Source organism: Pangasianodon hypophthalmus, chromosome 27, assembly GCF_027358585.1.
Source record: "Pangasianodon hypophthalmus isolate fPanHyp1 chromosome 27, fPanHyp1.pri, whole genome shotgun sequence".
Taxonomy (NCBI): domain Eukaryota; kingdom Metazoa; phylum Chordata; class Actinopteri; order Siluriformes; family Pangasiidae; genus Pangasianodon; species Pangasianodon hypophthalmus.
This window is the reverse complement of record NC_069736.1, coordinates 10378650-10403289: the sequence shown is the minus strand read 5'-3', so window position 1 is coordinate 10403289 and position 24640 is coordinate 10378650. Positions and strand designations below refer to the sequence as shown.

The 24640-nt window shown below is 37.5% G+C and overlaps 1 protein-coding gene across 1 annotated transcript; it reads right to left on the bottom strand.

The window, feature by feature from the left end:
* Positions 1–1183: 1183 nt before the first annotated feature.
* cabp7b (calcium binding protein 7b) lies at positions 1184–21593 on the bottom strand. The gene is made up of 5 exons (XM_053230656.1): positions 20795–21593; positions 10619–10762; positions 9501–9655; positions 5153–5306; positions 1184–2311 (listed from the first exon to the last, which is right to left on the bottom strand). The coding sequence occupies exons 1-5, from the start codon at positions 20901–20903 to the stop codon at positions 2184–2186; spliced, it is 690 nt and encodes a 229-aa protein (XP_053086631.1). The 5' UTR covers positions 20904–21593; the 3' UTR covers positions 1184–2183.
* Between the last annotated feature and the right edge of the window lie 3047 nt (positions 21594–24640).

The window sequence follows — 24640 nt, the reverse complement described above, 5'->3', positions numbered from 1 at the left end:
TGTAATGTGCCATTAACCTTTAATGCCTAGCATAAATATTAGACACAACATAAAAAAAAAATCAATATGTCAAGAAGAAACCTGAGAATCAATAATCAATATTATTTTGGTCAAAAAATGACTGTACATGTAAGGACGTGATGCACTGTGAATGGCCAAATTTATATTTAAAATCAGAATAGGGTAATATCATTCCATCAAGATATCTGACACATATGCTATGTTTTTCCAGGTGCTCAGACTATTTGATGAGTCTTTACGGAAACAATCTGATGAAGTATCTATGGGCCAGTTTACATACATAAAGTTTCCCCAATTTGTCTCTTCTGGGATAATAATTTAGATTTTCATTCCTCTTTGGGCTAAGTACCTCTTGAAGTATGGCTATGCAGTATAATGCCTTTCCATAAATTATGAGTGATCTAAGCTGTCAACTAAGATTTGAAAACATGCAAACTACATTATCAAGACATTAAAAAGACTTTCATCAATTAAGGAGTCATTTCATCCCACATTATAGCCATAATCAGGGACTGTAAAACACCAGAAGGGCAGGGCAGTGCAGTGCCAGGCATCAGCCAGAGCCCCAAAGTGAATTTTAGAACAAAAATGGTCCAAAGTTCCAGATTTCCCACTCAGATAAAACAGCTGTATTTGGAAAATTCATTATGTAAAAAAGTTTTATCTTCGAAATGCAGCATTAAACTGATACCTGAATTAACTTACTAATATGTAAATAATTTATTCTGTACATATGCAGTCTCCTCTGAAAGTATTTGAATGGCAAGGCCAATTCTTTTCTTTTCTAGGCTTTTTGTTTGGGGCTTTTAGGCCTTTGTGTTATAAATGTATAACTTAGAATGTCCACAACACAAACGGACATAAACTTCAAAAGCACATATAGCCCCTGTCACAGGTGCCTGAGAGTTGTTCTTAAAGAGTATCCAGGGCAAACTTTATAAAAATAAATAAACACAAAAATAATCAAGACTCTACAGCTTGTGAAGACACTGCCAAATGGATCGTTCCTGCTGCTTGAAGCTGTGCACTGTTTAATAAAACAAAAAGAGCTAAATATTTCTATTGTGTACCTATGTAGCACTACATACACTATTTTAAAATGCTTAAGTTTAACTGATTGAGTGATGTTGTTTTTCAATTAGTAACACAGATTTTCCAGTATTCTTCTTTACCATGTAGGTGACAGTTGTTCCCTATGATGATATTCAAGGTCAGCTGCACTGATAAAGAATTAGTCCCTATGGAAACGCTTAAGTAAAATAAGTACATATGATTTTCTGATGTGTATGTTGTTTGAATCATGTGACACCATATTTCACAGAGCTTTCTGTCTGCACTGTAAATAAATATTATGTAAACAAATTCCTGAGAAATGCGGATATATGGAATATATAATGAAGAAGTTTACATTTCTGCAACAACACCAGAGGGGCTCTGACTGGACCTTGAAGTCTCTGCTCCCTGAAGATCCCTTCTAATTCACTGCCCTAATTATGGTTACCACCTGTTTCTTGTCATTTGTCTTTTTGTGTTCTTTTTAACAGATGTAAATATACCATGTTTGTGGTCATGCATGTGCTTATGCAGCAATTCTGAGCCATTTATTTGTTGTTTACTAGTCTTTTTCTTAGTTGATTTCTATATTCCTCGTTTTATAATTTTCAGTGTGTATTTTGTATCTGCTGGTTTTTGACCTCTGGCTGTGTTTTAACTTGGATAGATCTACCCTTGCTAACCCTGCCTGCCAGTACAATGACCTCAGCTCTGGATGATGACCAGGGTTTTTGGAAAAGCCCTAGGAGATTCTGCAAATCCATGCAAATCGATCCAACTGATTCTTCTTTATTTGTTACAAAACCATGAGCTACTTCAAACATGTTTAAGCAACATATAGATATTGTATCTATATAATGATGAAATAATACACACATGCTTTAATATGACTATAACTACTTGCATTAATATTCACTAATTTTTAAATGACACAAAAAAAGGTAAGGGCCTAAAGGCTACATAAAGCCTACAGTTATCCTTATCTTAATTTATCTCTTTCTTTACACCAGGGTCAGTATGTGAGCTGCAAATAATTTAAACATGAAGGGGAACATAGAAATGATTACACTAGATTTACTGAAGCGACAGAGATGGGGAGGTTGACTCACTCACTTCATCCCTCGTCGAAGCATCTGATTGGCTGCAATAAGCATGACACTGATGATGAATGCAATGGCGAAGGCACAAATCAAGCTCTTTCGCACACATGTATGCTTGACTTGTTGCATGGGGCTTGCTTTGAGGACAAAGAAACAGAGTGAGATCAAATATTTTAACCCTGTACATTATTTTTTACACACATCTATCTATCTATCTATCTATCTATCTATCTATCTGTCTGTCTGTCTGTCTGTCTGTCTGTCTGTACATCTACATACTGATCAGCCATAACATTAAAACAACTGACAGATGAAGTGAATAACATTGATTATCTCTTTATAATGGCACCTCTCAAGGGGTGGGATATATTAAGCAGCAAGCGAACAGTCGGTTCTCGAAGTTGATGTGTTGGAAGCAGGAAAAATGGGCAAGCGTAAAGACCTGAGCGACTTTAATTTGGGCCAAATTGTTCTGCCTAGATGACTGGGTCAGAGCATCTTCAAAACAGCAGGTCTTGTGCGGTGTTCACAGTATGCAGTGGTTAGTACCTACCAAAAGTGGTCCAAGGAAGGACAACTGGTGAACCGGTGACAGGGTCATGGGCGCCCAAGGTCCATTGATGCCCACAGAAGACCTACTGTAGCTCAAATTTCTGAAAAAGTTAATGCTGGCTATGATAGAAATGTGTCATGAAGGGGTGTATTTGGTCAGCAGCAATGTTTAGGTAGGTGGTACTTGTCAACGTTATATCCACATTAATGCCAGGACCCAAGGTTTCCCAGCAGAACATTGCCCAGAGCATCACACTGCCTCTGATGGCTTGCCTTCTTCCCATAGGTGATGCACATTCACCCAGCCATCCACATAATGGAAAAGAAAACATGATTTGTCAGACCAGGTCCAGCTCCATGGTCCTGTTCTTATGCTCACGCATTCATTGTAGGTGCTTTCGGCAGTGGACGGGGTCAGCATGGGCACCCTGACCAGTCTGTGGCTACGCAAGCTGTGATGTACTGTGTGTTCTGACACTTTTCTATCATAGCCAGCATTAACGTTTTCAGCAATTTGTGCTACAGTAGCTCTTCTGTGGGATCGGACCAGATGGGCTAGCCTTCGGTCCTCACGCGCATCACTGAGCCTTGGGTGCTCATGACCCTGTTGTCCTTCCTTGGACCACTTTTAGTAGGTACTAACCACTGCATACCGGGAACACCCCATAAGACCTGCTGTTTTGGAGATGCTCTGACCCAGTCATCTAGCCAGCACAATTTGGTCCTTGTCAAAGTTGCTCAGATCCTTATGCTTGGCCATTTTTCTTGCTTCCAACACATCAACTTCTGTTCACTTGCTGCCTAATATATCCCAACCCTTGATAGGTGCCATTGTAATGAGATATTCAGTTATATATACACACACACATATACATACGCTGAGGCTGGTCTCTTTTCAAAATGTTCACAAATGCAAACTTTGTGTACTATGCTGAATTTTTAACACACACACACAGACACACACTATATGGCCAAAAGGTACTATGTCACTATGCTGCTACAGCAGACCAAGACATTCTGGACAGTTCTGTGCTTTCAAATTTCTGCCAACATATGGGTGTGATGACCAAATGTCCACATACTTTTGGCCATATAGTCTGTATATACCCCTGTTAAAATTGCAGGTTTTTGTGATGTAAAAAAATTGAAGTTAAATCATGTCAGATCATTGTCCACCTTTAATGTGATGTGGCAACCAACAATTCAATTCAGTTTTATTTGTTAAGCACTTTTAACAATGGACATTGTCATAAAGTAGCTTTATAGAAATATATAAATTCTAGATATAAATTTTAAATTTATAAATTTATCCCTTTAACAAATTTCAAGTGAAAAACATGGTCCACATGGTCCTAGAAAAGTGGGGCGAAGACGTCCAAAGAAGGGAAAACAAAGGGTCATCCCAAGGTTTGAACCTACAGTAGGGCTGGAGAATTGCAAGACCAATGTGCAGCCCAGTGAGCTACCAATCCAGCACAAACAAAGAACTGGGGTGGGCCTAGCCAAAGGTTTTAGAACAGTAAATGGAAAAACAAAAGGTCAGAAAGGACTGACTTGGGAAGGAAATAAGTAAACTCAAGTTTTGTTTTTTTAAAGCAAGGAAGAAAGCCAGAGAAACCCCAAGAGAGAAGCTTCAAGAGGTTTGGTCTCACGCAGCCAGAAAGCTCGAGGTAAACCTGAGAGATAAACTCAGGAGTTTTTTACCAAATTACTGGCTTAGTCTTAGTACAGCACTCAACAAGGAGAAGTAAAGACTGAGTGTTTGCACAACCTGTATGTAGCCCTTAAATAGGCCAGTCACAGGTGGAGCCGGTTGCTACTAATTACTGAGTGACAGCTCTCTGTCTCCCACTGGTGGCAGGCCTGGGCTATGGCAGCCTATCCCTTACAAGTAGGGTGTCTAAACAGATCTCAAAAAACCTATCTCAAAAAAAAAAAGTCCACCTAAATCACCCCACATCAAGTGGAAATTGTGTTATGGTCTGATGCGACCAAGCTAGAACTTTTTGGGCATAATTCTGAAAGATATGATTGATGCAACACCATACCCACGGTGAAGCACAGCGGTGGCAGCATCATACTAGGAGGCTGCTTCTCTTCAGCTGGAACTGGGGCTTTGAAATACCTAAAATATGTATTTTGGCACAAAACCTGTAGGCCTAAGTTAGACAGCTGGAGATTAAAAAAAAAATTCACCTTCATGATAATGACCCAAAGCACAATTCCAAGGCAACAAAGAATGTCACATTAAAGGTGGCTATATCACATTGACAGTTCAATTTGATTGACATGATAACTTTGTGACACTTCATAATGACATAGAGGCCAGAATGTGACCACACATAAACATTAATCTATCTGAAATGGCAGATTTTATTATTAGGTTATTATTGTCATGATGGAATTGTTGGTGTGTGCAGTCTTACTGTCAATGTGAACTTGACACTCAGGGCTGTTCATATGGCTCTCCTCAGTCATGATGATGTTCTCAATGTCTTTCATTGTCAAATGGTCACAGAATGTGTCGTACAGGAGTCTCTTTAGCTCATCCACTGTCAGCTTCTGCATATCACACTGATTAAATAAATGTCAAAGAGAAACATGACCAACACCTTACAGATAACCAGTGAGGCACTTAAATGAGGTTTTGGTTCATAATTGTTCAAACCAAAGTGCTAGAAAAGATATATTACACTTAATTTAGGGAGCAGTATATTGCTACTCAAATGCAATAACCAAGCAAATGCTTTTGGCAATTTAAATTAGCATTCTTAACCAACCTGGCCATCACCTTCAGACAAGACAACAGGCCAGACTGACCACACTGCTGAAATATGTGCAACATTCAAAAAGATGTAATTGACCTGTGTGTGTGTCAGATATTCTTGTTACTTTCTACATTTTTTATGCTGAGAATTTCTGTGCTTTTCTTCATATTCTTTATTAGCTGCTGCATTTTTTCCATTCTGAAGAATGTGGAAAATATTCTCATTTGATCTGCCCAAAATCCTCCATCAAGAAGCGACTGGAAGTTCTGCGTGCTTTAGGCCACAGCTTCAAAAATCTGGTCCTGGTTTACCTATCCTGCACATTTTAGTGTTTTACATGTGCCTAACACACCTGATTAAATGAATCGGATGATTAACAGCCCTTCCTGAGCTGGGTGTGTTAAAGCAAGAAAATCACTAAAATGTGCAGGACAGGCGGTACTCCAGGACCTGTGCCTTAGGCAGAGACTGTGAGCAAACAACTCCAGCATTAAAGCCCACAATGGGGTGACTTTTATACCACGGTGCAGTTCAATACTTGAATCTGATTGGTCAGAAGGTGTGCGTTGTTTTTGTATAACAGCACGGCTTAGACAGTAGTTCTGGTTGTAACGTGAATGATATGTTACTATTAATGCACTCGTTCTAATATGTTATTGTTTCTATAGTAACAGCTCATACACAGGCTCATACATGATCTAAACTCTAATAATAAATGGATTTTTCAAAACATGGTGTTTAAAAAATAAATAATCTTTGATGTTTTGATGTTTTTGTTGGGAGATATTTTTATCAGTTGTAAGTGCTTTTCCAGTCACAGTGCTTTGCAAAGTTGCTCAGCACAGGTGAGTCCAAACTGTTCAAACATGTTTTAACTGTTAGTTGTGCACTTTTGCAGCAAGATTGTGAGAAACCATGGACGCGAGAGTGCATAAATATTTTTCTTTTCTTTTTTTTTTTTTTTAAATCGTAGTTCATGCATAGTAACCCTACACCATACCATAATAATCACGCTTATCCATGATTAAAAATTAACATTTTTTTAAACAACAAAAATAAAAGTAAAATGTCTCTATAAGCTGCCTACCTCTTCCTGAAGTACTTAAATTAGCACTTAAAAAAATTGTGTTGTCTGTGTGCTTTTCTTACTATATTGCCTCCCCAACAGAGTTTTTAGACTGATGGTATTCTTAGTCTGTGACCTAGTGAACCAGTATCAGGATGTATTTATTGATAGAGACTTCAAAGCACTTCTGTAAGTTGCTCTGGATAAGGGGGTCTCCCAAATGCCATAAATGTAAATGTAAATAAGCTCTGCACCATCAATCACAATCCATTTGTACAATACGATTGTTCTGCATCTGCTTCTCTGGATGTGTGTAATGATCAGTGATCTTTTGTAAATACTTCATATTTTCCAAGCTTTCCTCAAAGGCATATCACATGCAGTAGTGAATGCATGTTGGTTTAACATTGATTTTCCTGATGTACATGTAAGTTTACAGGGTTCTTAAGTGGTATTACAATTGTGAGTACAGCTGTAACATGGGACTCCTTTTGGTTTCAGTGAAAATGCACAGCACTTTCTGACGATATGGGGAAATTTGCACTTGGTAAAACAGGTAAACATATGCATGATGTTATGTGGGATGTATGAAGTCTGTAATTTAAATCATCGTTGAATAATTTAACACTGAACCCAAAAATGTTACAGTTGTGCCAGCTCTCTCCTACCTATTCCGTTTGGCCAAATGACTGTATATATGAGTGGACTACAGGAGACCATTTACTAACATTGTGCAGTTTTGAAGCCTTTTTTGGTCAAAATGGGAGTTGCCATCTTGCAGAAATTACTGAGCCAGAGTCTGCACAATACAGACTTGAGGCCAGAGCATGGGCAGAATATATGGCTGGTGGGACAGTGGGTCTGCCTCTTGCCAGCCCATATTGGTGATGGACACGGTACTTGTTCATGTCAGGAATGCACATACTGTGAGATATTACCTGAAGTGTAGTTAATATCTGAAGTGTTTTTAGAGCTTTGAGTCATGACTGACTGAGCTACCATTTGCTAGCTTGCTGATATATCCATCATTTTAATCAAAAGAATGTAAGTATAAGTTTACTCTGTTTAAGTTTAAGTTAGTCTCACTGGGGACTACGAGCATGCCAGACTTCCTCTCAATCCAGTTTGATCATTTTGATTATAATTCATCTACTGCCTGTGATTCCTCCTTCAACAAAAGAAACAATAATGACATCAAATCCTCAATGTCCATCATTTTAAAACAAGCACATAGTCATAGTATTATATTATTTATAATATTTATCATATTTATCTGAACTGCTTTCCTTACATAACCCTGCTCGAGCTCTTAGATCTGGTAGTCTTAGATTGCTCACTGTTCCTAGAGTTAAACTAAAGAAAAGGGAGGAACGTGCCTTTGCTGTTTTAGGCCCTAAACTCTGGAATAGCTTACCAGTTCATGTTAGATCTGCTCCTACTTTACAGGTTTTTAAATCTCTACTCAAAACACATTACTTCTCCATCACTTTCAATGTCCCTTGATGTTTCATCTCTGTTTTTGACTTGATGGCAATCCTGGTTCTATTTCTTATATTTTGTTAAATTTTAAAATAGAGTTGTTGATGTAATTTGGTTTTTAGCTGTGATTTTATTTATTAACTTTATGTTTTATTTACTACTTATTTTATTTGATGCTGTAAAGCACATTGGTCAGCTGCTGCTGTTGTAATATGGTGCTATATAAATAAATTAAACTTGAAACTTGAAACTAGTATCATAGTATTCTCGAAATATTGCAACTTTTTTCTCGTAATATTATTTCTTTTTTTTATCAAAATCTTACAATTTTATTTCTGAAATATTATGACTGTATTCTTGCAATATTGTGACTTTATTCTCAAAATATTGTAACTTTATTCTTGAAATCTTGTATTTTAATTTTTTAAATGTGCCTGAAACGCTGTCGTAATACAGCGGTTTGGCCATAGGTTTAAATACCTAGATGCCACATTCTCTATTTAGCCCTGTTTTATGAAGCACATCAATTGCTGAGCGAGATCCGTTATCTTGTTTGAGTATTTGCTGCGATTTACACTGTTAACACAAGATTGATTTGTTTGGAATTGCTCCACAGTGTAATTCATTTGGTTTGTTGAAAAAATAAGCACATACAAGACAGTTATCAGCAGGAGTAACTAATAATGACATATTCGTTATAATATACAGTACAGTCATTACTTTTATAACATTAAGTAGGCCTACACAATATGCTTTAAAGTGGCTGTGCCCAATTTGGCTGTTAGAATATGTTTGGCTCCATCATTTTTGAATGTTATTCTCCCACATTTGTGAGTGTGTTTGTTCTTGATAATGAACAATATCTCAGTTAGTAGGCTAAACTAGAACTCAAAAATAGAAAATACATTGACTCATGCAGCTATAGTCTCACTGACATCTATTGGCTGTAATATGACAGCACTATTTCTAGACTATACTAGTCAAGTGATTAGAAAATGTCGAATGAGCGTGCTAGAATCTATAAAATAGGAAGAGGTCATCGAGAAAGGGCCGGTGTAGGTGCAGGCTTGTATTCCAACCAAGCAGAAGCCACACCTGACAGTCTATTGAAAGCCAAGATTAACTGATTAAACAGGTAAAAGCAGGTGTGGCTCCTGTGTGATTGGAATGAAAACCTACATCAACACCGGCCCTTCGCAGATAAGATTGGACACCCCTGGTATATACAATCACTCAGGATTGCTGAAGGTGGAGCAGCGGGATGCTTTATTTCCTGTGGTGCCCTCATGCCTGTGTTACCTTCTGGCTTGCTCTTTTAGTTATGCTGTCATAGTTACACCTGCTGGTGTCCCTACTTACATTCTGATCACAGTGCACAGCCTTTTAAACCACTGTAGGATAAAACTATACCTAATATTTCTCTCTCTCTCTCTGTTGAAATGTATGTGCACTCCTGCTTACTGATGTGATTCTGATTCCAGATCCTGACACACTTCTACTGCTGTGATTCCTCTCACCCTCTGGACCTCCCAGATTCATCCTGATGCCCTGATTCTGCTCTGTTCCACCTGTTTCTTCATCTGGAGCTTTCTGCACTTGTGACTCAGCTCCTGCTGCTGTGGATGGATACCCTAATTATTTGCACTTCCCCAAAACTTTTCATGCCATATTTAAGACCATATTTTGCTTCAGTGGATAATTTTATTAAACTATATATTTATACCTCATAAGAACTGTTACTGTAATCATGTAACCAATATGCTTATACCAATATGCTTAAAGCACACTTAATATGTTTTGTTTTGCTTCTATACCTATATAATGTAACGATCTATAATTCTACTATCGGATGAAGCCCAGAAGAGGATGGGTTTGTGTCTGATGATTCCTCTGAAAGTTTCTTCCTCATATTGTCTCAAAGAGTTTTGAATGTTATTCTCCCATATTTGTGTGTTTATGTTCTTGATAATGAACAATCTCTCAGTTAGTAGGCTAAACTAGAACTCAAAAATAAACTAGAAAAATTGGCTGTAATATGACAGCACTATTTCTAGACTATACTAGTCAAGTGATTAGGAAATGTTGAATGAGCGTGCTAGAATCTATAAAATAGGAAAAGTACAAAACTGAAAAATAAAAAGTGACAGTAAATGGTAAAAGAGAAGAAATGTAAAATTATTTTAATTTATTTCATTGACTGTTTGAAACTAAAAAGAGTTTTTAATGTTTTAAAACTTATGATGTAATCAATTTTTGAATTGAGTTATATTTTTGGTTCATTATATAACCTATTAATGACTTTTATCAGGTTTATGATTTCATAACAAGACTCTACTTCTTTGTTTTTTCTTTAGCACTATTGCATCTGGCTTGCTCATTAGGGACCTAGATCAGCATCTGGATTTCTGTAAAGGTGCTTTGTGTCAATTGTTAAAACCACTATACACATAAAATGGAACTGAGCTAAATTAAAGAGACTCTATTACATTCACCCTCTGCAGGTTCCCATTGTTTGCAGCATCTCATGTTGTACTTCAATATGAGTAAAATAAAAAGCTTAAAAAAGTTGAGTAATGTACCATCCATGTCCAGTCTCTTGATGATGACCTCCAGCTCCACCTCATTGGGCATATATCCCAGAGATCTCATGGCCATGCCCAGCTCCTGCTTCGAGATGAATCCATTTCCATCACGATCAAACACTTTAAAGGCCTCTCGGATCTCTGTGGATGTGCACATGATCAGTTTCTCATGATCAGTCTAAACCTTGAATGGCACTGTAAGTGATCACATAAAAGATGCATTTAACTTATTTCCTTGGACACAACTCTGCACATAACTAATAAAATAAAGAGCAGTAAATAAAAATGGCAGTAGATTCAGTGATTTTTACAGATTTAACCTGCCACTATCAACTATTAAATTTTCCACAAAACTGAAGTCACTTCTCTGCATGTATTAATCCTCAAAATAAGCAGTGGAGATACTCAGCACATGATGTTTAGCACACAACCAAGTATCCTGTGTCAAACTACCACTTACAAAGAACACAGTTCATTTATCTACTATGAACCAAATGCACCCTAAAATATTATTTAAGACAGGTGAGGTTAATTTAGCACCTGGGATTTTAATGGCAATCTGACAATGTGTAACATTTAGTTCAATAAGTTATTAACTAAATGAATACCTTGCCTCTAACTGGAATGAGTTAGATACACAGTGAAATCCCCAGTGTGAAACTGAGCAATGTTGTTCATGCAGCACATAATGAGGGGAACTAAGTATACAGACACGTTTATTTTTGTCTAAATTCACCTCTAGGTGGCACAATAATTTGCAAATTTGTAAAACTGCACATAACGTTTGAACCTCTCAACATCCAATCAAGATTCTTGTTTCTATTGATTCTCTTGAAGTGTTACTGATCTAAGGAATTTGTGATTTCTCAAACAAGAATTTACCATTAAGTTTTAAAAAAAAAAAAAACATTTTTTTTGCTTCTTCTACCACAATTTTTTTCGATAAACCATTACATTTGGAAGAGCGCATACTCTTTTGTTTGGGAGACTCTTTTGTTTGGGAGACTTTCTCAGATTTCTGAAATAATGGATGGTTCATCCATAATGCTCAAATAAATTTGACAGTTGTCACCAAACAGAACATGAGGGCATATCTCAGCAACGGTGTGAAGGATTTTGACCAAACTTTGCATATGAGTAAATGACCTTGTCGTAAGGGACTCCAAGAATTTTTATTTAAATTCCCTCTAGGGGACGCTATAATTCACAAATTAGTAAAACTGCTCATAACTTTTGAACCACTTAACCTGCAATCATGATTCTTCTTTCTCTTGATTCCTTGGATTAAAATTATATTATATTAAAATTATATTAAAATTCGATAAAAACAGTTTTTATTTGCTTCTTTGCTTACAGATATTGTTCAATCATCATAAAATTTGGATTATGGCATTGTGAGATCAGTCCAAAAACCTCTCTGATTTTTGATATCTGTGATGTTTCATCCACAATCTGTACACAAGCACTGATAGTCCCAATGGCTTCTGATCTTCCTCCATTGCTAAGGGGTGGGGACAGAAAGTGCTTGGCCCCCTTAACTGCTGCTTGCCTGCATTGAATGATTAAAACAACAAATATGTGCCATCACCGCTTCTACTGCTGTGTAGTATCAACTCAAAATCACACTTTTCAACTGAACTGTACAGGTCAGCTCACATGGTGATTCTATTTAGTATATTTCCTTATCCCTCATTCCTGGATCCTGCCAACACCTAACACTATTCTAAATCATTTTTAGACAAGGGTCTGATTTGTATCAGGTGGAGCAGATTGGTGCAGCAGACTGATTTTAATCAGTGGTTCAGCGCTGTGAGATGAAGCAGTGCTGTACAGTGGTACGTCCAGAACGCGGGCGGTTGCTGCAGGTGTGGATTATGGATAGTGTGAAAATAGTATAGTAGTGTACGACCTTCCATTTCAATATTATTATTTTTTTATAGTTCATGCAAATGAAACGAGGCAGTGGGTCGTTTTTGGCAGGGGGCCGTGAGTTTGACACGTGTTTTAGAGCATCTTACCATTAGATGCTCTTCTTCTTGGCCTTACAAGAGATGAAAACTTTGATAGTCCATATCTCTAACCATCCAGGGACATGCACGTCAGACGGCTAAGTGTCTCCTGTCCATTAGCAGACAGCAAGCAATTTTTTTTTAAATTAAAGGCAGTTTAGAAAAGGAGTGCTCTCCTGACACATTAGTAACAGGCAATGTGAGGTGGGGCTATATTCACATTTGGAAAAATATTTAGCAGATTGCCTGAAATTATTAAAAAAAATAATTCAGAAATTATTCAATGAGTGGAAAGCAGATCAATGTCAGTATGTAGACACTGTAATTCTTTGTATTCTTGCTTTCTCGTGCTACAATTAGGGTACTTCTTACTTGTCAATCACTCAAATGACACAAGCAACAGCCAACCAGGGCCCCCTCTGAGCTCAGGCCCTAGGGCTTCAACCCCACCTAGCCCCTATTATAATCCAGGTCTGGATTTGTTAAATGCGTTTCGTTGCACATCTCCATGCTTCTTTTTTAGCAGAGAAGTTGCATGGGGCAGAGGAACTGCTGGTGTTTCACTTACCTTCCTTATTGCTGGGGTTTGCTTAACTTTGTCACTGTCACCTACTATTTTGGTTCATACTCCACCTGTGGTCATTGTCAGTAGAGCTTAGTCACTTTGGTCTGGTTTAGCTCCACCTTATCACCTGTCAGCCTTTAGTTACCCTGCCTTTTCATTAGTTAGTCCCAGATGTTCCTTGTCAAACTCTGTATAGCCGTTCTCTGCCTCAGCCTTTTGTGTGACTTTGCTTGTAAGTTTGATGTTTTTCTGTGTGTTGCTCATGTTTGTTGTCACTGTAGTTTGGAAGTTTCTTGTTTTTTTTTTTTGAAGTTTAATTTTGGATTAACATCTGTATCATGGATGTTCCTGGTCTCAACTGTGTCACCTGTCTGATGTACCCAGTCTTGTCTAAGTTAAATAAATGTGATATGTGTAAAGCTGACATAGGCTCAAGAGTTGAACCGCATATTTCCACCTGCATATTATCCAAATAAATGTCCTGACAGGGATGTTTAAGGTCTTTGTAGCGTTTTCCATTTGAGTATTGTTTAATAAAGTTTTCCCCGAAAACTTTAAGAAGCTCCTTTGCCTTCTTAAACTTGAGTTTACACAGAATGGCGCAAAAAACAAAAATCCTGTGTGCGGAGGGTCTGCAGGCTGAACCTTGTTGATGAGAGAGATCAGAGGAGAATGACCAGACTGGTTTGAGCTGACAGGAAGTCTATAGTAACTCAAATAATCACTCTTTACAACCGTGGTGTGCAGAAAAGCATCTCAGAATGCACAACACATCAAACCTTGAGGTGGATGAGCTACAACAGCAGAAAACCACATCAGGTTCCACTCCTGTCACTCAAACAAGAATCTGAGGCTATCTCATCGGTACAGACTCATGGGTACAGGTGATTTTTTATTCTAATCTTCAACTGTTCAACACATCTAGATGTAAACATCAAGAAATGAAAGCTGAAATTCTGATCTATCATTTCATATTCATCTTTTGATTTCAAATCCAAATGTAGAATTCAAATACTTTCAGAGAGGACTATATATACAGTGCACTTGTTCTAACACATTATTACTCATTCACTCAAGGATTTGGAGTCTAAGACTAATAATAAACACAGTCAATTGATTTTACCGTATGAATACAGTTAAAGGATGTTTTTTTCCTCCCTGACTTTTGGATTAAAATCTTGGCCTGCCCTCTTGCTTAACTTTCAATGTCTCATAAGTATGAGCATCAAAAGTCTAAAGTCATGTCTGTCATTTCATATGAAAAAAGCAGCTATGCTGTTAGCTGAAGAAGGAAAGGACGGCTAACGAGCTCGATTTATAAACAACAAATTTCAGAAACGAATGCAAATAACCAAACAAAACTTTATGCTTACAGTTTATTTATTGATATTCACAAATTACACCTACAGCAGGCTCCAAATGATCCCAACTGCCACAGACATATTTAAGTGTCACTCTTGTTCATTCTTGATTTACTGATTGGCAGGTGGTTACAGGGTTCTGCCCATTTGATGGGTGTCTACAAATCATCATAAGGAAAAGCCGTGCATCCAGGCGGGACAAGCAAAGGGCGCACTGTTCTATTTTCTGTTTTATTTTCTGTGCAAAACACACCTTCCCACACTCCATTCACTCCCAGTGAAGCTATGCCTCCTGACTCAAAATGATGCGTTAAAAGCCTGTTGTCCAATGAGCTTTAATCTTTTGTCCCATTAAAACCACAAGTACATGCACACCTAACACGCAATAATGACGCATGGGCTTCAATAACTGTCTGCTAGCTCTGTGTGGCTGCACTGTCTGCCGAAAAGAGTTTGAGTTTAATGAATGAACAGTGTGATATTGCAGTGAGATATTTGATCATTTGATATTGAATTTGACCAAGGTAAGCATTGCACTGCCGCATTTTAATGAAGTTTTAGGGGAAGCCAGGCTTCCCGTGTAGTCTTAAAGCAAGTAACTGTGCTATATACAGTGGCTTGAAAAGGTAGTCAACCCCCTTAAGTCATTACATTAATCTGTATTACAAATGACTCTTGCACAGACTGTTCCAGGCAGTATTTTTTTAATTTCAATCCAATATATTCTTAAAGTAAATTTTCAAAGTCAAAATTCATTATTTGTCAGCAAATGTTTAAAAAAAAATTAAGAACTCAAAAATACTGCATGCATAAGTTTTTAAGCCCTTGAGACTAGTACTTGGTAGAACCGCCTTTTGCTGCAATAACAGCTTTAAGTCTGTTGGGGTAAATTCCTACCAGCTTTGCACACCAGTTGGGAGTGATTTTCACCCATTCAGATGTGCTTTTCTGCTTGTTGATTTGCAGCAATTCAGACCAAAAGATAATGTGTCCTAAACAAATATGAATACAAATCTGAACAGTACTAGGAAATTGTTAGTTTTTTTGTTTTTGTTTTTTTTTTTTAAAGATTTTTTTTAACTTAAGTATGTCACCCTCGTGGGGAGGGTTGCCAGGTTTCAGCTAAATTTCCAGCCAAACTACAACAAATAAACTACACAAAAAGACTTAGCCCAAAATATTTATGACTTATGAAATGGTAGATGAATTTTTTCTTCTTTTTCTGTCTTTTTGGGGGAAAAAAATTAACAGTAGTGTGCATGTCTGATTTGCAGTATATATCTGCAATACTTGAATATTATATGCAGAACCTGGTAACCCTGCTCATGGAATAAAGATTAAGTTTATTAATGTTATAAAAATTGGAGATGCAGTATTTGTTTCGTCAGTGGTTTGCTCCAGTAGCCCGATCTAAAAACTGCCTTATCTGAGCTCCAAAATAAAATCATATTTCTACCATATTCTGCAGCCACATGAAGACTGCACACTGTGCACAGAGCTGCATATTTCTGCTAGGCTCTCCAAAAATAATTATTTAATTAATTTTTTAATGTATAGTCATTGTGCATATTTTTCATTGCTCTTAAATGAACAATGTTCTTCACTGATATTAAAAGAAAATCTTCCCAGAAAATCGTATGGTCATTATAATGAAATGCTTAAAGGACCTTATAAGCACTCTGAGTGTGTCCAGCTTTATAGAAGTGAACTTTTTTGATCTTTTTTGCAATTTAACAAATTCATGTCAAGTACATTAGTACATTATTGCAAAACAGTTTGTCTCATCAAAATCCTTTAGTTTTTTTTTTTTGTCAGGATTGTCTGAAAATGCTACTTGCCAAATGTTTTTGTAATCGGATAAACGGCCTAGAAGGAGATTTTGAAAGCATTTTTTAAAAATCTAATATGGAATTTTTTTCTTAATCTAATATGGAAAATGACATCATTGGGTCGAATGAACTCAGCACAACCCAAGGATTCATGTGGAAAAGAATTTCATCTCTACACAAAATGGGCATAAATGTACATTGAACTTTGTCCTAATGGTGGCGCTAGAGACTTTGAGGGGCAGAGCCCAAATTGGTCAAATGAATCATGGCACTATCCCCAATCAGTTTTTTTCTGTATGTTTATAGGGACTGTCATGGAATTACATGGCAAAAGAGTATTATTATTATTATTATTATTATTATTATTATTATTCATTAGTGTTTTTACTGCCATCTAGTGGTCAACTGTTACTGTAAAATCTATGTGAAATAATATTTCACCTTTGTGAAAAACATGAATTTCTTAAGACACAATTGATAACTGTCTAATATATATGATACAGCATTGGAATTGTGTAGAGTGCATTCTGTTTATCAACACAGATATAACCAATTGAAATGTTTGTAGTGTCTGTAAACACTGAGATTATGCATTAATATAATATAATATAATATAATATAATATAATATAATATAATATAATATAATATAATATAATATAATATAATATAATATAATATAATATAATATAATATGGTAATGTTACCATAACTGTACTTTTTGGTATGGTTGGACTTCTGTTGACTCTTATTTTCTTTTGCATGTGCAGTGCAAGCAGTATAGAGTGTGCAAACATATGATTCATATTATTTATGCCTACAAAGGTTTCACCAGTAAAAACAATCATTACAACAATCATAGAAATTCAAGTATTTAGGAGCCAAGGACCTTCCGTAGAGATAATGGTATTGTGTTACACCACAAATATATACACTCACCAGCCACTTTATTAGGAACATCTGTACAGCTGCACATTCATGCAGTTATCTAATCAGCCAATCATGGGATTTTCTCCTCTCTTATCAACAAGGCATTTCCATCCACAGAAATGTCACCTGTTTTCACCCACAGAAATGTTGTCTGTTTTCGGCACCACTCTGCGTAATTTCTAGAGACTGCTGTGTGTGAAAATCCAAGGAGAGCAGCAGTTTATGAAATACTCAAACCAGCCCATCTGGTACCAACTTCCATGCCACGATCACTGTCACAGAGATCACACTTTTTCTTCATTCTGATGTTTGATGTGACAATTACCTGAAGCTCTTGACCTGTACCTGCATGATTTTTCGCATTGCCCTGCTGCCACATGATTGGCTGATTACATAACTGCATGAATGTTCAAGTGTACAGTGTTTCTGAATAATAGTGGTGAGTGTCTGCCACCAGCATTGTGGATGATCCCACACACCCCTCACACACACTCTTCACACTCCTGCCGTCTGGAAAACGGTACCGAAGCATTTGGGCCCTCACAACCAGACTGTGCAACAGTTTCTTCCCTCATGCCATCAGACTCCTAAATACCTAGAACTGGACTGAAGGAACACACACACACACACACACATACATATACACACACACATATACACACACAACTGAACTGGTCCAAAGGAACTCACGCATACATACATACATATATATACACACAACAGAACATCCTCTATGCACATGCACTGCACATGTTTTGCACATGTCTTATTATTGCTGCTACTTCTACGTTTACACTGTTTACACTACCTCAGCTGTAATATTTGCACTACTGTCACTTTATCACTTTCAACAGGACTGTGTACTGGTCGGCGTCGTAGTTATGTACTGTCTGTTCTGTCTTGTGCTGTCTGCACATGTTTGCACTTGTGCAATTTACGTTTAATTTATGTAATTTATGTAGTCCCCGTAGTTCTGTGTTGTTCTGTGTTGTCTTATGTGGCACCTTGGTCCTGGAGAAACGTTGTTTCGTTTCACTGTGTACTTGTATATGGCTGAAATGACAATAAACTCCACTTGACTTTACTTGACTTGTAGGTTTAAACAAAATTCTTGGTTCCGGTAGATGCATTTTTCTTCTTTTTTTCAGTCTTTTTAGAGGAACAAGTGGTTTTATTTCTGTGGTGACATTTCTGATTTGTAGTACATAAACCTGGCAACCCTGGTTCTGCAAATTTGTTGTTATACAGATTTGTTCTTGTTATATGCTGTATGGCAGAAAGTACTACTGCTGTCTTGCCACACATTTCTTAGTCTTGGTATCAGACACTGAAGCTTACATGAGACTGTGACTATGAAAAGCCAAAAGGGTGACACTGAAACAATCCACAGTTTTGTGTGATATATGTATAGAAATATATACATCCTAATTGATTAGTTTAATAATGTAACTCTAATATGTGCATTATTTATTTTCTACATTGCAGTAATGCATATTGGATGTGTTGTCTATTTAAATATTATATCACATTGATAAAGTAGATTTTTCAACAAAAAGTAAACCAACATTCAGAACCCAGGTGGGAAAAAATAAGTACACCCTTCCTAGTCCCACAATCATTAAGAGAGAAATTAGCAGCCAGGTGTTACTAATGAGATGCACAAGATTAATTAATCATCAAGAAGTGTGATTACCTCTTTAAAAACAGAACGTTTGGCTGTTTGTTATTCTGGAGCACTCAGGTGTGTGTCTACATCATGCCAAGAAGAAAGGACATCAGCCATGACCTCAGAGAAGCGACTGTTGCTGCCCCTCATTCTGGGGAGGGTTATAAGGCCTTCTACAAACAATTTGAAATTCACAATTCTACAGTGAGAAGGACTGTTTACAAATAGAGAGCCTTTAAGGTCATTGTCAGTCTTCCCAGGAGTGGGTGTACCAGCAAATTCAGTCCAAGGTCAGACTGTTTAATGGAGATATAAAGAAAAGCCCAAGAGCCACGTCATGTGAGCACAATGTCTGTAAGCACATTAAATGTTTATGTTCATGACAATACAATCAGAAAAAGAATGAACAAGTATGGCTTTCATGGAAGGGTGGCAGGAAAAATCCCCTTCTCTCCAAAAGCAATATGGTAGCATGGCTCGGGTCTGCAAAATTGCATCTGAACAAACCGCAAAAGTTCTGGAACAATATCCTTTGGACTGATGAGTCCAAGGTTGAAATGTTTGGTCATCATGCACAGCACCACATTTCGAAAAAACCAAAAGCAGCTTATCGCCACAAACACCTCATACCAACTGTTAAGCATGGTGGTAGAGGGGTGGTGATTTGGGCTTGTTTTGCAGCCAAAACAACTTGTAGTCATTGAGACAACAATGAACTCCACTTTTTACCAGAATATTCTTGAGACAAATGTGAGGCCATCTGTCCAGCAGTTTAAGCTGGGCCAAAACCGGGTCATACAACAGGACAATGATACTGAGCACACCAGCAAATCGATATCTGAATGGCTAAAGAAGAAAAAAAATCAAGGTGTTGGAATGGCCAACTCAAAGTCCAGCCCTCAATCCCATTGAGATGCTGTGTATAAACGAATGCCCTCAAACATCAATGAAGCAATGCTGTAAAGAAGAGTGGGTCAAAATTTCTCCAAAACTATGTGAGACTGATAAACTACAGAAAAAGGTATTCTTCAAGTTATTGTTGCTAAAGGTGGTTCTACGTGTTACTGCAGTACTTATATTGTGTACGTATTTCTTTTCCTACCTGGTTTCTGAATTTTGGCTTACTTTTTGTTTTTTGTTGTCACCTGAGGTTATTTGTTTGTTTATAGAAGTTGGTGAGAACCACACAATTGTTATTTAGGCCTTCATAAATAAAAACATAGAACTGAAGGCGGGTGTACATTCTTTTTCCCATGACTGTATATGCAAGTGAATGTTTATGGAGCCACAGCTAATCATCCCTGGACAGGTGCACAACACATTTAATCTTGGTGAATCTGGAGAGAAGATGGACATTTCAACAAGACAACAACCCCAAACATGCAGCCAAAATAACTCAAAAAGGCCTTGATTGGCCTAACCAATCATCTGACCTGAATCCCACTGAAAAATTTATGGAAGATTTTGAAATTGCAAGTCCATCAGAGGGACCCTTCCCCCTAGGGAATTGGAGAAGATTTGCCAAGTGAAAGGATTTGCCAAAACCACATTGCTTCAAAAAGCTAATTACTTCTTACCATAGACACATCAAATTTGTAAATGCCAACAACAGCTTTGCAACAAAGTACTAATATTTTTATTGCATGGAATATTTTTCCCCCTATCCATTTTTTTTTTAAAACATATCTTTGTTTATGCTTATGAATACATACTTTTTTGGTCATATTTATAAGTATTCTAATAATTAAATAACAAAAACGAAACTGTCTACATGTTTCCCCTCACTGTATATCACAAACCCCGAAGTCACTTACCTTCCACTTCATCCTCGGGGAGGCTGACAGGAGTCCTGTAAGAGAGGATGTCTGGCACCGAGCAGAGTCCCCTGTACATGAACCTGGAGGGCACGGCGCGCACGGGCATCTCTGCGATGACACAAGCTCGGACTTCACACAGCGCGCGGCGCTTTGGACATTGCGGATTCCCTACATGGCGCTCGGTGGAAATCCCACTAAGCAATGATTTAGTCCCTCGGTTTTGACGAGGAGAAGACGCACTGAGGGACGCTCACTCCATGGAATCGGCTGGTCTCTGTGAATCTTTCGGGGTTCAGTCCGATAAAATGGTGAATGGATGCGCAGGGCGATTAGGATTGAGAAGCAACCGGATCGAACGTGCGCGTTGCTCGGATGTTAGCAAGGTCCAATTTTTATGAGGCTTTATTTGTTTCTTTGGAAAAGATCACTAGACATATTAAATCGAAAGATGAACGTTGAAGACGCTGCGTAAAGTACAAGATGTGTGTTTATATACTCCTTTTCTCCTGAACCGCTGAAATCCTACAGGTAGTTAAACGTCCTCTAGTTACTGCAGTTCGAGTGTCTAGAATCGTTCCAGACGACCATGTTTACTCAAGTTTCCCCACCAGCCGTCTTAAAAACCTTCTTCCAATGTTGGATGCAATGAAAGCACCGCGATGGTTACACTGATTTCCTAATAAGGCGCTGCCAATCGACTCTACAAACGCTGTCCCTGACGCCAAAGGGAAATCGCTGCGTCTTGCTTGCATTATCTTGCCAGACTGCTCCTCTCCTCTCCTCTCCTCTCAGAGCCCTCTCGTCAAATGCACACAGGTCTCTGCTCGTGGCGCGTGCGTTCACACGCATTTAAAAGGGTCGCGCACTTTCTTTAAGCATTCGGTGCCAGGATTACACGTGCGAGGATGAGCATGCTGCATGCACGCAGTGCTTTTTTTTTCTTTCTATAGATGCAAAAGAACAGAGACATTTCTGATAAATTTAGTATGATGTGTTTAAGATTGTATGTGGGGGTATCATGCTTTTCTCATTTTGTAGGTACCTAATGAAAAATGGCGTTTTAACACCTTTGGCTGGTAAATTTGTGCTTGTTAATTTCAGGTGAAAATAATGAAGGGAAATCTCGGCGAAATATATGACCTCTAAAATGATATACACTCTCCCACAAAACAGAGCTTTTTAGAGTCCACTGGAGGTATTGCCCCAAAGGTGCAGGGCTCTGAGGTACTGAAGAGTAGGTCTGGGGTTCCAGCCCCAGCACTGCCAAGCTGGCACTGTTAGTCCCTTGAGCAAGGCCCTTAACCCTCTCTGCACTGGGGCGCTGTATCATGGCTGACCCCAGCTTCCTAACAAGCTGGGATATATGAAGAAAAGAATTTTACTATGCTGTAGTATATGTGTGACAAATAAAAGCTTCTTAAGTGTACTCCTGTCATGCCCTTCATTACTCAACCTCCTGTAATGCTCTGTCTAACAGTGCCAGCCTGCTTGACAGCTTTATCTTCCCTCTGGCCACTCTAAGGTTTTTATCTGCAGCTCAAGAAACAACTGCAAGTAAATATATTGAAGTGCTGTGATATTCCTTTGGCTGAAAAGTTTAAGATTCTCCTCTTTCCTGCTGATTAGTAGCACACTGACATGGAAATGTTAATAGACTATTTCAGACACCTTAAAGTACCCAGCCGTACCACACTCACAATGGTGGAGTCATATAAGTGTCATAGTTTGTAGGTTTTATTTTCATAACATGGGGGACATGAGGTATAAAATAATGTAATTAAATGCCAATATTGTGAACTGATACATGATGCTGCATTTATACACTGTGTCATAATGCTCTGATAACTGCAGATTACATTTTGTCAATAATTCATCAGATTTCTTGATTATCTTGATCAGACTTCTTGATTTTTCTTAAAATTCTTTATCAGATTTGTGAAGAAGATATTGTATCCTGCAGTGCAAATGACTACTTGACTAATCTTCGAAAAATATGGTAACTGTTGGAAAAAGATCAAAGCATTCATGTGCATGTAAACACACTGACAGTCTCTCCTGGCAGATTTCAGTGCAAATTAATTCAATTCCATCTTAGTGAACAGAATGTCAGTATTTTATCCTGCGACAGTATCCCAGTTTAATTTATTCACTGATGCTAATCAGTCTCTTTATCTTTGTCTGTCATTGTGTAGATTGACCTGGAAGTCTTATTAAGTAATTGTAAACATATTTGTACCTATTTCAGAACCTGTTTTCTAAGACATTTATCCTTTAAAGAGCATTAAGTACATTTTAGGTGTCAGTCGTGGTTTCTATATTGTGTATAATTATTCTATATAATTAAGATTCTATATAATAATTCTCTGCCTTTATGTATTGTTTTGGTTTTAGCATACAGAAGGACGTTTTCTGCCTAATAGCATTTATTTTAGATCAGAAAATATTTAAATAGACCCATAAACATATTTAGTCAGTTGGCAGAACCATATCTCCTAACATGAAAAAAATGTAATCTTTTAAACCTGCAGAGCTGGAACTGCTGAAAATATCATCAGTGGAACCTGCAGGGCTACAGTTTGCCATCCAAAATTCTATTGGGGATATTGATTGTCTCTGAAATTGCCTTGGACAACATCTATGTGGATGATTGCTCATTGTGGCTGTTTTCATAGAAACTAGTATGTGATCAAAATGTAATCAGTTTATCAGCCACAGTGGTAATACGATGTACACAGTGTTGAACACTTAAGTGAACACTTACATGTTTTGAAAGGAACAGAGACAACAGAATGTTAAAGCACAACCTTTGTACTGAGGCGCATTGAGTTGTATAGTCATATCTTCTACACACTCCAAACAAAGGCAAATTCTGTTGAAAACAGGAAAACAGGGAACACAAGAAGTGCTAGAAACTACATTAGAGAAAACACCATGAACAGTATGGCATACAGATCAGAAATCATAGTAAAGTTAAACAAAGGGGTACATATACACAGGCTAGACTTGCAATACAACTGTGCTCCAGAGGTCTAGGATCAAAACAAGTACTGTAGATTTTTTCCCTGAGTTTCCCTTAAAGGAGGCACAGTGGTCCTTTAGAATTAAAATAAAATTTAAAGATGAAAGATATTTTTTTGAGATTGTTTGAATTGATGTATTAACTCTACAGTGTTGAATATCTTTTATAGTGCTCACTGTGCCCAGCTGGACATGCATGGGTAGCAGTGCGCATGGATGTGTGTTTCTAATTAATTTTTGGGAGCATGTAAAAATATATCTAATCATGCTTATTTACATGAGGTTTAGGACCATAATGGAGGCAAGTAAAGGCCCAATAATAATTTGTGTTTATATCAAACACAGCTTCAGAGTAACTGTGAGTTCTGGACATCTTTCATAAAACTGGCACTAATCTGGATTGTTAAGAAAAAAAAAAGCCTTTCTGTCTACAGCTATGAGCATATTTCATGAGTCATACTATGAGTCATAGTTTGTAGGTTTCATGTTCATAACACGAGGAACATGAGGTATAAAATAATGTAATTAAATGCCAATCTTGAATTGACATGATGCTGCAATTATACATTGTGTCAAAGTAAATAGTAACATTCTGTGACTTTCAGAAGGGTTTTATTAAATGCAAAATGACATTAACTTACCCTCCTTTTTTTGCACAAGCCATTAAGATGCCATGTGCAGTAAAATCATCATTAAATTATACAGTGACGGAGGACAGACTATAAAACAATTAGAAGATTCTGATCAGTGTAACTCTGGCCCAAATATTTTTAACTGAAATGTCAGCAAATTGAAAATTAAGGCTAGCTAACCAGTTGCCAGTTC